Source organism: Spermophilus citellus (genome assembly GCF_964194105.1).
Source record: "Spermophilus citellus genome assembly, chromosome: 4".
Lineage (NCBI taxonomy): Eukaryota > Metazoa > Chordata > Mammalia > Rodentia > Sciuridae > Spermophilus > Spermophilus citellus.
Genome location: NC_138185.1, coordinates 15,841,806 through 15,857,388, shown reverse-complemented (window position 1 = coordinate 15,857,388; position 15,583 = coordinate 15,841,806). Strand labels below are relative to the sequence as shown.

General features: G+C 47.0%; 1 protein-coding gene and 1 pseudogene across 5 annotated transcripts in view; both read left to right on the top strand.

Moving 5' to 3' along the window:
• The window catches only part of L3MBTL1 (L3MBTL histone methyl-lysine binding protein 1), a 36,909-nt gene extending 28,946 nt beyond the window's left edge, over positions 1-7,963 (top strand). For 3 of the 4 annotated variants that reach the window (XM_081290183.1, XM_081290181.1, XM_081290180.1), the window contains 3 exons: positions 970-1,127; positions 1,543-1,605; positions 5,307-7,963. In XM_081290183.1, the coding sequence (XP_081146309.1) occupies positions 970-1,127; positions 1,543-1,605; positions 5,307-5,441 (356 nt within the window). In that variant the 3' untranslated portion in view covers positions 5,442-7,963. The remainder of the gene's footprint in view (positions 1-969; positions 1,128-1,542; positions 1,606-5,306) is intronic. The other variant, XM_081290182.1, reaches the window with a different exon arrangement.
• Positions 7,964-11,407: 3,444 nt separating this feature from the next.
• On the top strand, positions 11,408-12,705 carry LOC308648484 (S-phase kinase-associated protein 2-like; annotated as a pseudogene). Its single transcript has one exon. The product of its transcript is annotated as an S-phase kinase-associated protein 2-like (transcript).
• Positions 12,706-15,583: the final 2,878 nt, after the last annotated feature.

Here is a 15,583-nt window from a genome sequence, read left to right as displayed (position 1 = left end):
GGCTGATGAGCAGAGGGCAGCAGGGAGGACAGCTGCAGAAGAACGTCAGTCAGTGGGGCTGGTGATGATCCCTGAGGTCACGTGTGAGGAGCAGAAAGATAAGGGCGAAAGGCTGAGGCTCACGAGAGGGCAGAATGGTCTCTGGCCAGCAGGGGAGACATAGAGAAGAAGGTGCTGGAGTTGCTTTATTCATCAGCATCCAGAATTAGCACCAAGCAAAGAGGAATAACAGCTCCCCTGCATAGGGGGCAGCGGCAGGGCAGATCCCATGCACAAATGGCCACACTGCCCAAGGCAGCCAAGGCCAGAAAAGAAGGGCAGGGCCAGGTTTGTCAGAGCAGCCTGAGGTGGGTGAAGTCCAAATGGCTGAGCGCCAGGCCTGGACAGGAGAAGGCCAAGCAGAGCAGCATCAGTCACCAGATCCATGGAGCCAGAGATTCCCGAGCATATCAGGAAGCAAAGTGACAGGCATCTGGGAGTGTCTAGTGCCAGAGCAGGCAGGTAGGGCAGGTGTCTGAGACGGAATCACCCTGGCTCTGAGCTGGCTGGGCCGCAGCACTTTGGAAAGGAGGGCCAACAGAATGCACCTCTCACGTCAGGGCCAAGCCTATTTGGATGTTGGGGACATCTTTAATGCAAGACATCTAGAGAACGGTGTCTTTGCAGAAGCCACACAGCTCCATTGAGACCGCATCCTCTCAGGGCTCAGGTTCCTGTAGCCCCAGAGGGATGCAGCGGGGGCCACTCTCTATAATTTACCTGAGTCTGAGTGAGGGACGACTGACCAGAGGGAGTAGCCCCAGGTAAGGAGTCAGGGGATGCAGGTCACCCTCTTGGCTCTGTGAGCTACCAGAGGGCCCCTGGTCCTGTCTCCTGGCCAGCCTTTCTCCCATGCTGTATGGGTGTGAGTGGGCTCTGGGGAACACACTGGTCCTCAGCATCAGCCACCGGCCTCTGCCTCCCCTGCAGCACTTACCCCCGATATCGTGCACCAGTCCCTCTTCATGTCGGCCCTGTCGGCCCACCCAGACCGCTCGCTCTCCATGTGCTGGGAGCAGCACTGCAAGCTCCTGCCTGGAGTGGCAGGCATCTCGGCCTCCACGGTCTCCAAGTGGACCATCGAGGAGGTAAGGAGTCATTCCTTGGCCTCCCCCTCTTCCCCACCCTCCCTCTCCCTCTCACCATACCCTGTGGGAGGGCTCAGGAGGGGCCTGGTCAGATAGAGCCCTGTACCTCCCCTGCTCGTCCTTCCCATCACAGTCCCTTCCAGTTGCCCTGGGGCTGACCTAGATGCTGTGCCAAGGCCCATCATGGCAGATGGGGAAGGGCTGGAAACCTAGCTGGGGAGACAGATTTCAGCCCTGGGCTTGAAGAGCAAGGAGCCTTACCTTGCACGCCCACCAGCATGGAGACCCAAGATCTCTGAGGCTGAGAAAAATCAGCACTGGCCCCAGCCCAGAAGGCCCCAGGGCCCCGTAGGTCAGCCCTCCCTCCACTCCCAAGCCCCATCCCCTTGTCAATACATCTCCTTTGGTTTTCAAGGTCTTTGGCTTCGTTCAGACTCTGACAGGTTGTGAGGACCAAGCACGCCTCTTCAAAGATGAGGTAAGGTGCAAGTGCAGAGTGGGGGACAGAGACAAGGTCACTGTGTCATTGAGACAGCAGGAAGCAGGTGCTCTCATCAGTGCTGCCCCAGCCAGTGCCTCTGTTGCCCACCTGGGTGAGACTAGTCAGTAACCCATATCTCTGTGAAGAATCTGGTGTGGGCTGTGGCCAGCTGGGGCCACTGTGTGTTTAGACCATCTTCAGGAAGGAGACGCTGCTTTTTGCCCAGTCTTTTGTTTGCAGAAGTTGTCTTTCCCAGTGAGGGACAGTAAGTTCACACCTGTCTGTAGTTTCTTTTTCTTTCTTGGTGCTGGGGACCAAACGCTTGGCTTTGCACAGGCTGAACGGGCTCTCTACCACTGAGCTGATACCCCAAGCCCAAAGCATATTTTGAATAATAAGGGTCAGGGGGCTGGGGATGTGGCTCAAGCGGTAGCGCGCTCGCCTGGCATGTGTGCGGCCCGGGTTCGATCCTCAGCACCACATACAAACAAAGATGTTGTATCCGCCGAAATCTAAAAAAATAAATATTAAATAAATTAAAAAAAAATAATAAGGGTCTTAACACACACTTCAGATGGAGACCCAAGAATTTTGCAAAGACGAGAAGCAGTGAGTGATAGGTAAGAGGAAGCCAGCTCTGGAGATGGGCTGGGTTGAAATTTCAGCTTGCCCAGTTCGAGCTGCATCTTGTCTGTAGAATGGAGATAAAGTGAGTATGATGAGAACCACCTTGCAGAGCCATTGGAAATGAAGAGTGAATCATAATGCCAGAGTGTCTAGCATAACTGTATCATTAGTATGTGTACATACTATGCATATCTACATACACACTCACGCACAGAGTAAGCAATAGATAAATCATGTCACTATACCAGCATGCCTGGTACAGTGGGGGATCTATAAATGGTAGTTCTGGGTTTCAGTGCACAGTTGCCCTTAAATAAAGAACTTTATTATGACTCTCCTAATTTGTAAAGTTTGAAACCTTTGGGTTTGTCTAGGGCTTCCCTCCAAACAATATAAACATCCTTTCTGTACAACCCCTTCCACCCAGGGCAGCATGATCTCAGCTGCTCACAGTGCCTGTAAGGAGAGTACTCCTCTTTCCCTGGAAGAATGTCCAGACCCCACATGGTTTCTCCCTCTGCTCCTGTGCAGTGAGCTTCCCACCTCCTCCCTGTTCTGGGTGCTTCTCTTGCCTTCTGTGTTGCTGATCTGATCTTTGTGTTTGTATCCAGAATCAAGTGGAAATGTTTTTATTTTTTATTTTTATTTATTTAGTACTAGGAATTGAGCCCAGAGGCGCCTAACCACTGAGCCATATCCCCAGCCCTTTTTATTTATTTATTTATTTGTTTGTTTGTTTATTTATTTATTTATTTTTTAAAGAGAGAGTGAGAGAGGAGAGAGAGTGAGAGAGAGAGAGAGAATTTTTAATATTTATTTTTTAGTTCTCGGCGGACACAACATCTTTGTTGGTATGTGGTGCTGAGGATCGAACCCGGGCCGCACGCATGCGAGGCAAGTGCGCTACCACTTGAGCCACATCCCCAGCCCGCCCTTTTTATTTTTTATTTTGAGGCAGATTCTGGCTATATTGCTAGGACCTCACTATATTGCTAAGGTTGACTTCGAACTGCCTGTCTCCCAAGTCACTGGGGTTATAGGTGTGTGCCTCTGCGCCTGGCAAGGGGAAATGTTTTTAAAAACCAGATAACCTGGAATGCATTGGGCTGCTGCTCCCCTAGATTTTTTTTTTTTTTTTTTGGTTTGGGGATTTTTGGTGCTAGAGATTGGACCCAGGCCTTGTGCATGCTAAATATGTGCTTTCTGCTTATCTGTGTCCCTTGTCCTATAAGGTTTTAAAATATAAGTAAAGCAAAAACACTCATCTTAAAAGTACAGTGCCACAAGTTTCCTGCAATGTGTACACATGAACCCAACACTTCACCAAGACAGGAAACACTTCCATCATACCAGAAAGTTCTTTTTAGTCAGTCCCCATCCCAAAGACAACCACTAATTTTTAGCACTAAAGATTAGCGTGCCTGTTCTTGCACTCAGATAAATGGAATCTAACAGCCTGGACTCTTTCGGGTCTGTCTCTTTTTGCTCAATGTAATGTTTTGGAGGTTTTCCCTGTTGCCAAGGGGACCTGTAGCTTGTTCACTGCTGAGTGGTACTCCATTTTATGAACATGTCTCAAACCTCCTGTTCACGGACGTCTGGTTGTTTTCTCTCCGCTGAGTCCCTGGTCTGAACAGCTTCCCTCCTGGGCTCTTTTCATCTCACTCCCTCCTCCAGTCCCCCCCCCCCCAACACTCTCTCCACGCCCTGCCCCCTGGGATCAGCAGTTATCAGCTTTTCCTATGTTTGCTTCTTCCTATTTTTGAATAATATTAAATAAATTACACACACGATGGCGTTTCACCCTCAGTACTTCTGAAACTAAGAACTTCTACATGACCACAACATCCTCATTTCCCGCAAAATTGGCAGAGTTCCTCGATATCACCCCATGCCCAGCCTGTGTCCAAGCTTCCCTATTTGCCCCAGAACTTTAGGGGTTTTTTTGCAGTTTTGAGCCTGGATCCAAACAAGACCCACATACCTGATTTCGGTTGTGATGGCTCTTGAGTATCTTCTAGGAGTCCCCCTCCCTTTTTTGGTTTATTTCTTTTTTCTCTTGATGCTTTAAAAAGTCTTGCAGAATATTCCCTTCTGGATTCGTCTTGCTTCCTGTGGTGTCACTTAACATGTTCCTCCGTTTTCTGTGTGCTATAAGCTAGAAGTCAGATATGAAGGCTTGGTTAGGTTCAGGTTGAATCCCTCCCAGCGTGTTTCTCTCTCTCTCTCTCTCTCTCTCTCTCTCTCTCTCTCTGGCAAGATAGGTCAGAGGGCACAGTGTGTCTCGCACTGCACTCCATCAGGATACACAGTGACCAGCTGTCTGCTGTTAGCAGCACTAAGCTTGACTATTGGGTTCATGTGAGGACAACAGCATTTTTGTTTTATTGTGGGGGGTCATTTCATTGTTGTTGTTTGTCTTTTGGGCATTGCAAAGGTGTTAATCACACAAAGAGGTCTTACACAGATTGCAGAGGAGTTCAGAAAACATTTGTAAAGTGGATGACCAGTGAATGAAGCTACTTAGAAGGTGGGCAAAAGGGCTTCGTGGGGGTGTGATCCATGCAGCCTCCCAGGGCCACCCCCGTAGAAGAACCCCACTCATGGCTGAATGCTCAGTTATTGCTATCTTGAAATTCTGAATAATTTTTGAACAAAGGGCTCTATGTTTTCATTTTGTACTGAGCCCCATAATTATGGAGCAGGGGCAGGATTTTTTGAAGCTGCTGTCTGTGAGAACTTTGGAGACATCTTGCAAATGCAAACCATGAAACTCAGTCTGGCCAGCCGAAAGAGAGAGAGGGCATGTGTGTCACACGGGGAGCAAGGGCTGTCTTTCTTTCCTTCTCCGTCCCCATTGCTGTCTTCCTTTTCTCCTCTCTCCTCCCTTCTCCTTTCTCCTTGTCCTTCCTCTTCCTCTTCCTCTCTCCCTCCCCTTCCCTTCCCCCACATTTAACATCCTTTATTCCCATTTTCTTTCTCCCTCCCCACGCATACTCCCACCTTTCCTGCACCCCCTTCCCCATGACCCTTCCCACCTTCTCCACTTTCCACCCCCCTCAACCCCTCAGATGATTGACGGCGAGGCCTTCCTTTTGCTGACACAGGCGGACATTGTGAAGATCATGAGCGTCAAGCTGGGCCCAGCCTTGAAGATCTATAACGCCATTCTCATGTTCAAAAATGCTGATGACACCTTAAAGTGACTGACCTGGGGCTGGGTCCTCCTCCGGTCCTTGCTGGACCTCCGCTCAGCTGATGCTTCCTTCCTGACTTGAGTTCCTCATACCCCCTCCTGCGCCCCCTCCCCTTTATCTGACAAGGCCTGGCCCTTCTAGAAGGTACATGGAGCAGAGGAGCCCTAGGGAAGGTGGAGTCCGGGCTCCCTGCGTTCTGGAGTTCATTTGCCTCCGGATGCACTGGTGTGGCTGCGACTGAGCTGGGGTCATGGCTGATGGAGTAGGTGCCCGGCCTGAGGCAGCCCCACATCTCCAGCCAACTTGTGTTGTCTCCTAAGGGTCTTTTCCTTAGCAAGGGAGACGCGCGCAGTCCTCAGTCCGAGGCCCTTTTCCCTCTTTGGCGTCTCTGTGCTTTTCTGTCGGTGGCTCCTTTCTTCCTACCCAGAAGTGACCCTGCCACACACATTTACGCATTAAGGTACCTCCTCCCTTTCCGCCTGCTGGTCTTGTGGCCCTGATTCTGCTGCCTGATTTCCTGGGCAGTGCCCCCAAGTGTAACCCAGCCAGACCCCATGACCCTTGCCCCTTAGACGTGGAAACCTCAGAAACCTCAGAAACATGTCCACAGGGGCCTCCCAGGAGCCCCAGGCTACCCTCCTCCCTTTGGCCCAGCAGTGGAGGAGACTCGGCCACCATGCTTCTCCCGTATGCCCTGTCATCCTGCTCCGCATTTCAGTGCCAGTTCTGGTTCTAGCAGAGAGCAGCAGGCGGAACTGGGTTGACAGCTGGCAGAGGTCGAGTTTCACTGCGGCTTCCTACACCCCCTCTCCATGTTGAGCCTGGGGAAGAGGAAGCCCTATCTCATAGGTGACCCAGGCCAGGAAACCAAACCAAGGATGTGTCAGACAATCTCGGGTGGGGCCAGAGGGCAGCTCCAGCCCGAGCGGTGGCACCAAAAGCTGAGAGAGTACCTTCTCTGCCACCGTGGCTCCCAGCCAAGGCAGTGGCCGTGGGCTGAGGGCCCCAACCTGCCAGGCCCCCTGCTGTGAGAATGTAGCACCTATCCAGCACCCCATGACGTCCCTTACATGTTTACCACTTGCTCTCTCTGGAGGAGCCTTACAAAGACCACCTGCAGTCAGGAATTTGGAAGGCGAACTCCTCTGGATGCTCCAGGTCCCTTAAGTCCTTCTTAGCACTTTCCATCTGTCTCGCACTGCCACTTGGGTCCTTGTGGGCTCTGGGACACGGACCTCATCATTCAAGTGGTGATCCAGCCTCTAAGCCACTGCCAAACCTGCCTCCCAACCTGGGCCAGCCCCACATGGAGGCGAAGAGCCCACAGCAAGCTCCATGCCCCCGGGGGCTGAGATGGGCCTGCGGGTGGTGAAGCCAGGGGTTCCAGAGACCCCTTCGCAATCATCTGGTGTGTGTGTGCGTGTGTGTGTGTGTGTGTGTGTGTCACTCTCAGATGTGTTTGATGGGTGTAGGTGTGAGGCTCAGTGTTGGGAATATATCAAGGGCTATTATTAAAATATAAAGCTTTATTTTTTTCTTAGAAGTGGGAACCCAAAGTTCTATTGATTTCCGCCACAGCCCTAGAGGGCCACTCTCCCATGCAGGCCAGACACCCTCCAGCTGACCTCTGTGGAGCTTCAAGTGTCCCTTCCCTTTCAGCCCTCAGAGGCGGCCCTGAGCACAGCTTTCGTGGGAGGACACTGGGCAGGCCCTGCCACAGGTTGGGTGGCATTGCTGCCCCCTTGGCTGAGATGAAGAGGAGCAAGTAAGTCTGCACCTCTCTTTCCTCTGAGCTGTTCGGGTGGCAGCAGAACTGGTCAGCTGGTCCTCAGTCCGCTCCCAGCTATAGGACAGGAAGGCATCCAGTGCTCGCGGCTGGTGCTCTGGGGCCTCGCCACTGAGGACAGAGACTGGAAACCTTTGCCACGCAGGCCTGCCAGCCTCCTCATGCCTGCCTGTGGGCAAGATGGTGGAGGAAAGGGCCCCAGGCCTCTCAACTTCAAGGCTCCAGCACTTTGTGCGTCAATGTCAAACTCTTTCGAAAGAAGCCAAATCATAAGGAAGTAGAAAGAAGTCTGCCTTCTGTCTACCCGACTACCTACCGTGTTCCCGAATGAGGTCACTGCACCTTGATCTGGGAGTGTGGGAGGGTAGGAAGCAGGCAGTGGCTCCAAGTGCCCTGTGCCCTGCTGTCTAGCAACAGGCCTCACCTACACTTTGGCCCTGGCAGGCTTGCCTAGCACCTGCCCTGCCCTAGCCAGGGACAGGGATGACCTTTCTGTTTAATTTCTGAGGCAGAGAGAACGGTCCCAGAGTTTGACATTGAAGTCTGTTTGCACTTTCATTCACATGCACTTTGGTGGGGTTACATTTTTGCACTTGCCTATTGTGTGTGTGTGGACGCGTGCGCGCACGTGGGTTGAAAGAATCCTCTGGTTTAAGCTAAAGTGACCCTTGAAGGAGACAAATCTATAAACAAAATATGGTGTTATATGTCAGTGTATTGAAACAAATAAATTTCAACAACTGGATGATACGCAGTCAGTCTGTTTCCATTCTCCTGGTAAAATAACCCAGAAAACACGGAGTGAGTGAATACTACTGCCACCAGTACCAAGAATCTCAAGTGCTCCCCTTGCTATTGGTTAGAGGTCCTGGAGAATTTGGCTTTTATACTATGTTAAAGGTAAGAAACAAAGCATAAGGAGAACTGGGTACATCTGTCTAGGGGAAAGAGTGAGCAACAAGAACCGTGGAGAAGAGCAGGGAATGGACTTGATCCTTGACGTGCTATGAATGGTCATGGGCAGAAAGGTCGAGGAAGCCTCCAGTTTTTGAAAAAAAAAAAACATCAAGCTTTGAGGTGGGGAAATGTCAACCTGAAGGGTTGGAATGTAAGTTCCCCAAGCCTGTGAGCAGGTAGGAATGTGGTAGAAATGTCACGTTCAGACACTTTGGCCCTTTCTTGCCTTTGCTCTGCGGCTCTTCCAGGCTACTTGGCTAGGAGAGCGCAACCCTGGAGCTCACGTTCTCCACCTCCACCAGGAGCTCAGCTGACTGCACAGACAGGTGCCAAGGTGGCCCTGCCCTGGCCTTGAGTGAAGGGAACCCTAGATGTCCGAGGGAGCGAGCACTGCCTTTTCTATGCTCCTTAAACCGCCTCCCCCATTACTTCTCCTTTACTTCAATAGGTGGCCTCCCCACCTGTGTCACAGAGAAAATGAAACACCCCTCTTGCTGCCACCTCCTCTGCATGACCCTCTGGCCCCCATCCATCCTTCCTCTTGCTCTCTATCACAGCAGAAGAGCTGATCATCCCGCTCCTCAGAAGCTGATTTTTTATCAGCCATGGCTGCCACAAAAATGGAGGTCGAGGCACTGGAATGTATGAAAGGGCTTAAAATGTGATTGCAGAAATGAAAACACATTTTTTTTCTTTTTTTTTTTTGTACCAGGAATTGAACTTAGGGGCATTCAGCCACTGAGCCACACCCCCAGCCTATTTTGTATTTTATTTAGAGACAGGGTCTCACTGAGTTGCTTAGCACTTGTTTTTGCAGAAGATGCCTTTGAACTTGTGATCCTCCTGCCTCAGCCTCCTCAGCTGCTGGGATTATAGGCATGTTCCACCATGCCTGGCAAAATACAAGTTTTGTAAGATTAAAAAAATGAAAAATAGGAAAGAGTTAAAAAATTCCCAAAACTAGTTGGAAATCTGATACACAACAAATAGGAATTCCAGTGATAGAAAACAGAAAGCAAATTATTATTTTTTTTCCAGTACTCCAAACCCAGGACTTTGAACATGTTAGGCATTCATTCTACTGCTGAGCTCCATGTCCAGCACAGAGAAAGCAAGTTATGTTAATTAAAAACCAATGTAGGGGGCTGGGGATGTGGCTCAAGCGGTAGCGCGCTCGCCTGGCATGCGTGCGGCCCGGGTTTGATCCTCAGCACCACATACCAACAAAGATGTTGTGTCCGCCGAGAACTAAAAAATAAATATTAAAAAAATTCTCTCTCTCTCTCTCGCTCTCTCTCTCTCTCTTTCTCTCACTCTCTCTCCTCTCTCTTTAAAAAAAAAAAAAAAAAACAATGTAGGGGCTGGGGTGGGTAGCTCAGAGGTATAGCGCTTACCTAGCACATGTGAGGCACTGGGCTTAATCCTCAGCACTACATATAAATAAATAAAGATATGTGTCCATCTACAACTAAAAAAATTTAAAAACAAATGTAAAGCTGGAGGTGCACACCTGAATCCCAGAGACTTGGGAGGCTGAGGCAGGAGAATGTCAAGTTCAAAGCCAGCCTCAGCAACTTAGTGAGACCCTGTCTCAAATTTAAAAAATAAAATAAAAAGGGGTGGGAAGGCTGGGGATGTAGCTTGGTGGTAGAGTGCCTAGCATGCATGAGGCTCTGGGTTTGGTCTCCATCACCACAAAAAAAGTAAATAAAAAGGGCTGGGGATATAACTCAGTGGTGGAGTGCCCCTGGGTTCAATTTACAGTATCAGAAAGAAAAAGAAGAAAGTAAAAAAAAAAAAAATCTTCTCCAAATTGAGAGGTCACTCTGAATGCCCAGTAAAGGATATGAAAGGAATGACACCAAGCTACACTGTTGTGAAATGTCAGAGTAATGAGAATAAAAAGATTCTAAAAGCTCTCATAATAAAGGGACATGAAGTACAGTGACCCTGTACGATCCTAAAGGAAGAGATAAGCCAAGTTGTCAACCAAGTGTGAAGGTAGAGCATTTTCAAACACAAGATTTGAGACCTTGTATGCATCTTTCCTTGGGAAGCCACAGAAGAATGTGCTACATCAAAATGATTTTTATTTTTTATTTTTTGCAGGGCTGGGGTTTGAATCCAAGGCCTTGCACATGCTGGACAAATGCTCTACCTCTGTGCTACATCCCCAGTACCCCCATTTTAAATTTTATTTTGAGACAGGGTCTCACTAAGTTGCCAAGGCTGGTCTTGAACTTGTGATACTCCTGCCTCAGCAACTAGAGTATTCAAGAGAATTGAATATACAATCATGCATCCTATAATGACTCTTCAGTCAATATTGGACTGCACAGAAGACGGTTGGTCCCGTAAGATTAAATCAGCTTATGACATCATGGCCATCTAGTTTGTATAAATGCCCTCTATGACGTTTGCATGACAAAAATCCCCTAATGTCTCATTATTCAACATATACCCCCATTGTTAAGGAAGACATGACTATTTATGTATGTTCTATGTATGTACTGAATATATATTTATGTTCTGTATACATATGCATTTTCTCAAACCTCCAAATGAGGCAATTATAAATTAACTGCAGGGAAAGCAGAAGTGTGTGTTCGGATGGGCAATATCTAAATATTCATGCTCCAGGGTAGGAAGGAAAGCCTTTGAAAATGTATTAAACTGTATTAAATTGAAAGATGGGAGAATACAAGGATAAGCATATTATTTAGACACATGGAGGTAAATATCAAAAGAAACATCTAAAAAAGGTGAGGGATGACTGCTAGACATAGTGGCTCAGACCTGTAACTCCAGCAACTCAAGAGGCTGAGACAGGAGGATCATAAGTTCAAAGCCAGCCTGGGTAATTTAGCAAGTAAGACTCTCTGTCAAAAATAGAAAGGACTGAGGATGAAGCTCAGTGGTAGAGCACCTCTGGGTTCAGACCCCAGTGTCTCTCTCCTCATTCTCTCTTTCAAAAGTGTGCTTGTGTGTGCGCATACACGTACACACACATTCAGGAATGAATAAAGGACTGATTTTTTTTTCATTATCTACCTAGTAGGCCTATTTGATTTTTAACTTTATTCATTTTTCACTTTATAAAATCTTTTCTTTTTTAAAAGGAAAACTCGGGGTGCACTGCAGGGATGGAACGTTGCTAGAGTTTGCGGGTCTGGCTGCTGGGGGCTGGAACCGCCAAACCGGGAATCTGGGAGGTGGGCAATTGTGCAATTAATGCAGGTATTTTAAACTCCTGAACCTGTGGATGCCATGCACAGGAAGCACTTTCAGGAGATTCCGGGCCAGAGTAGCAACGTTACCACCAGCTGCATGTGAGGATGGGATTCCAGCAATTCATCTGAGCTGCTGTCAGGCATGGGGGTCTCCGCCCTAGAGAAGGAGGAGGTGGACAGTGAGAACATCCCCCAGGAACTACTCTCTAGCCCCACACAGAAACGGCTGAAAAGCAGAGGGAGTGACAAAGACTTTGTGATCATCCGCAGGACTAAACTCAATCGAGAGAACTTCCCCGGTGTTTCATGGGATTCCCTCCCAGATGAGTTGCTTCTGGGAAACTTCTCTTATCTCTGCCTCCCCCGTCCGCTGAAAGTCTCTGGTGTTTGTAAGAGGTGGTACTGCCTTGCGTTTGACGAATCTCTCTGGCAAACCTTGGACCACAAAGTTAAAAATCAGCACTCAGATGTGATTGTTCGACCGTTGTCTCGAGGCGTGGTGGCCTTCCGCTGCCCCTGATCATTTGTGGGCCAACCCTTGGTTGAACATTGCAGCCCTTTTCGTGTTCAGCATTTGGATCTGTCGAACTCAGTTATAAACATATCTACCTTCCATGGCATTCTGTCTCAGTGCTCCAAGTTGCAGAATCTAAGCCTGGAAGGCCCTACAGCTTTCTGATCCCATTGTCAATAATCTTGCACAGAAAAAACTCAAATTTAGTATGACTCGACCTTTGTGGGTGTTCTGGATTTTCTGAGTCTGCCCTGAAGACTCTGCTAAGCAGATGTTCCAGACTGGATGAGCTGAACCTCTCCTGGTGCTATGAGTTCACTGAAAAGCACGTGCAGGTGGCTGTCGCACATGTGTCAGAGACCATCACCCAGCTGAATCTTAGTGGCTACCGAAAGAATCTTCAGAAATTAGATGTCTCTACCTTAGTTAGAAGATGTCCCAACCTTGTCCATCTGGACTTAAATGACAGTGTCAAGCTAAAGCATGACTGCTTTCCAGAATTTCTCCAGCTCAGCTACCTCTAACACCTGTCACTCAGTTGGTGCTATGATATAATTCCAGAAACTATACTTGAACTTAGAGAAATTCCCACATTAAAAACACTATAAGTTTTTGGAATCGTGCCAGATGGTATCCTTCAACTGTTAGGGGAAGCCCTTCCTCATCTGCAAATTAATTGCTCCTATTTCACAACCATTCCCAGGCCAACTGTCGGGAACAAAAAGAAACCAGGAGATATGGGGCATCAGGTGCCAAGTGACACTGTAAAAGCACAGCTGTCTATGAAGTTATTTCTTGCAGGATGGTGTCTCCTCTTTCTTTGGAATGGGGAAAGTAGGCAGGAAGCCCAATTACTGGAGCACTGGGCTAGTTTTTATTATTCGTTTTCCCTTAACCTTTATCCTGCAAGTAAATTAGGAAACCATTTTCAAGGGGAAAAAAATGAAGTATTGCCCTTTTTAAAATAACTATAAAAGCTTCTGTCAATGCTATGCCCTTAAAAGCCTAAGTTGTAGGCCATCAGAAATTTTAGGAGTTTGAGCCTATGATTTCAATTTACTTTTTTACATAGCAAAATTTGTGCCATCTTCTCCAAGTGCCCTTTGGATTAAGTCTTATGTAGTAGAATCAAGCTTAAAAAATGACTTAAGGCTAATGATTTTTAAAGCCTTTGTGATAACTTTTATCTATTTAATTTTTCAATATTGTTTAATACAACATAGTTTGGAAGAACAATAAGCTATTGTAGGGTAGGCTGAACAGAAAGAGTCATAAGATAGTAGCATTTAAGTTATCTTGGAATAAAAAAAAACATTTCATTTTTATCTTAAGATTTGAAATTAGCTTAACAGAAACATAGCCCTTGGGCTGGGGATGTGGCTCAAGCGGTAGCGCGCTCGCCTGGCTTGCGTGCGGCCCGGGTTCGATCCTCAGCACCACATACAAACAAAGATGTTGTGTCCGCTGAAAACTAAAATAAATAAATAAATAAATATTAAAATTAAAAAAAAAAACAAACAGAAACATAGCCCCACATCTTATAGAGTTGGTATAGGATGTGAAGGCTCAAGAAGTAATTTTCTATGCCAGGTTAATCAAAAGTATCAGTATTCTTGAAAAATTGGAAGAGTTCTGAACTTATACTGCCTGCTGCTTTCCTTTAGTGCTAAGTTTTTTTTTTTTTTTTTTTGTATATTACTCTGGAATCAAGTATTTTTAATTGCCTTTTTAAAAAATGGTCTTTAGCAATAATTGTTTAAAACTACTCACTTTATAGGGTCACTGATCCTAAGAATTGCTTGTTCCTATAAATCAGAAGTACACACTAGAAGCAAGTGTATTTTCCATGCAGTTTCAGGACAGTCTGCACTGGCACCTATGTAAGAGTTAGTACTCAGGTGTTGAACCTTTTGGTAATATGAGTGGTTTTTTTTTTTCAAACTCTCTCATCAAGGCAAAAAGATCAAGTTCTGCTTTTTAAAAATCACAAAAACACTAGTTTTAAGTCAGTGACCTCCGCATTGTGCAAAATGTAACAAAAAAAGCCAAAATCCATAATTTTTTCTCTTAACTGGTTTTACTTAAATCAAAGATTTTAAATATTAAAAAACAGTAGCATGAAGTGCCCTTATCTGCTCAGACCTAAGGAAGAAAATTTTAAAGTAGTGTTACACAAGGAGATGATTATGTGTCCATTTCTTATTAGTTTAAAAGTGCTAAATACTACTTGAAATTATTGTTTACAGATTAGTGACAAGGGCTGGTGTAGGATCCGGCTGGACTTACTTCCGGGTGCCCTCAAACATACAGTGCCTGTACTTCCAAACGCAAGTCCAGCCATAGGCTATTTTGCCAACGTGTTGGAGTAATCTGTATTTTTGTATATGATTTCTACTTTTATAAACTTGTTTTAAAATAAAACACATTTTTATAAAAAATAAAGTAAAGTAAATAAAAAAGAAAAAGAAAACTCGGGCCATGTCTCACCTCTCTGTGAGTCTGTTGACTCAAGGGTCCTGCTTCCAGCTCATGTGAGTAGCACATTTTTCTGTTCTGACCCCAAGCCTGCTATTTACTCTGCCTATGGACGAATTCACAGGTGGGGACAGTGGTGGGGTCAGAGGACAGAAAAGTGGTCTGAGAATGTCAAGGTGGAGGGAATCTTCATGGAGGTGGGTTCCCGCTGGTTCAGTCCTTTGGCATCCTTCTTCTCATCCCAGAGAATGTCTTTGACCTTCAATATTCAAACAACAGAGTCTGTCCAAGACCCAGACATCCATCAGAAAAGGAACAAAACACAAGGGTAGTGAATTAATCCCACTCTATCCAGTGCAATGTGGCTGTTAAAAAAATAAAGTGAATCACTCTGTGTTAACATGGAAAGATGTGAGAAAAAGAGTTGCTGAAAGCCCTATTTTCTGGGGGAAAAAACATTCCGATGTGTAGGTCAGGGCATAGGCCAAAGTCTGTAAGGACTTACCTCTGGAAATGAGATTGAAGGTGGGTTTGGGGAAGGGAAGTTTTCACTTGTTATTTGACATTCTTCTGTCTATTGAAATTCTTTGATACAATTTGTGCAATCACACCATTGTGTGGGTTTGTTAAAACCAACTCTGGAAGTTCAGGGAGGAGGAGCTTGGTGGAGTGCCAGTGCAGAGGCAATGAAAGATGTGGGATCCTGGCTGTTGTCCTCATTTGCTCTGTGCACTTGGGCCAGTCACCTCCCCTTTCCAGGCCAGGGCCAGACACGTGCTTATGTTGTGTGTGTTGGTGGAGGTGGAGAATTCAACCCTGCAGGACATCAGAATGGTCCATTTTAAAAATAAAAGACTTGACCATGAAAATTTACTGAAAAGGCACTGGTGGAAGCAGAGTGAAAGTCAAACTCTGAGTTGCTTAGAGCAGAAGGGTCACTGGGCAGGGCTTTTCCCACCTGTCCAGGGGGCCAGCCCTGCCCCTGCCCTGAGTTAGAACACTTGACCCGCACAACTCTTGGTCATCACGAGAAAGCCTTCCTCCCATGTGAGCTAGGACCAGCTGTGCACTGGTTTCTAAGCCTCAGTCTCCAAAGAGCAGAGCAGGGCATCAGTCTCGACTCAGCTGTGATTCTCCTCCCAGGATAATAACAGGGCAGGGCCAGGGCTGGTGAACTCTGGATGTCAGG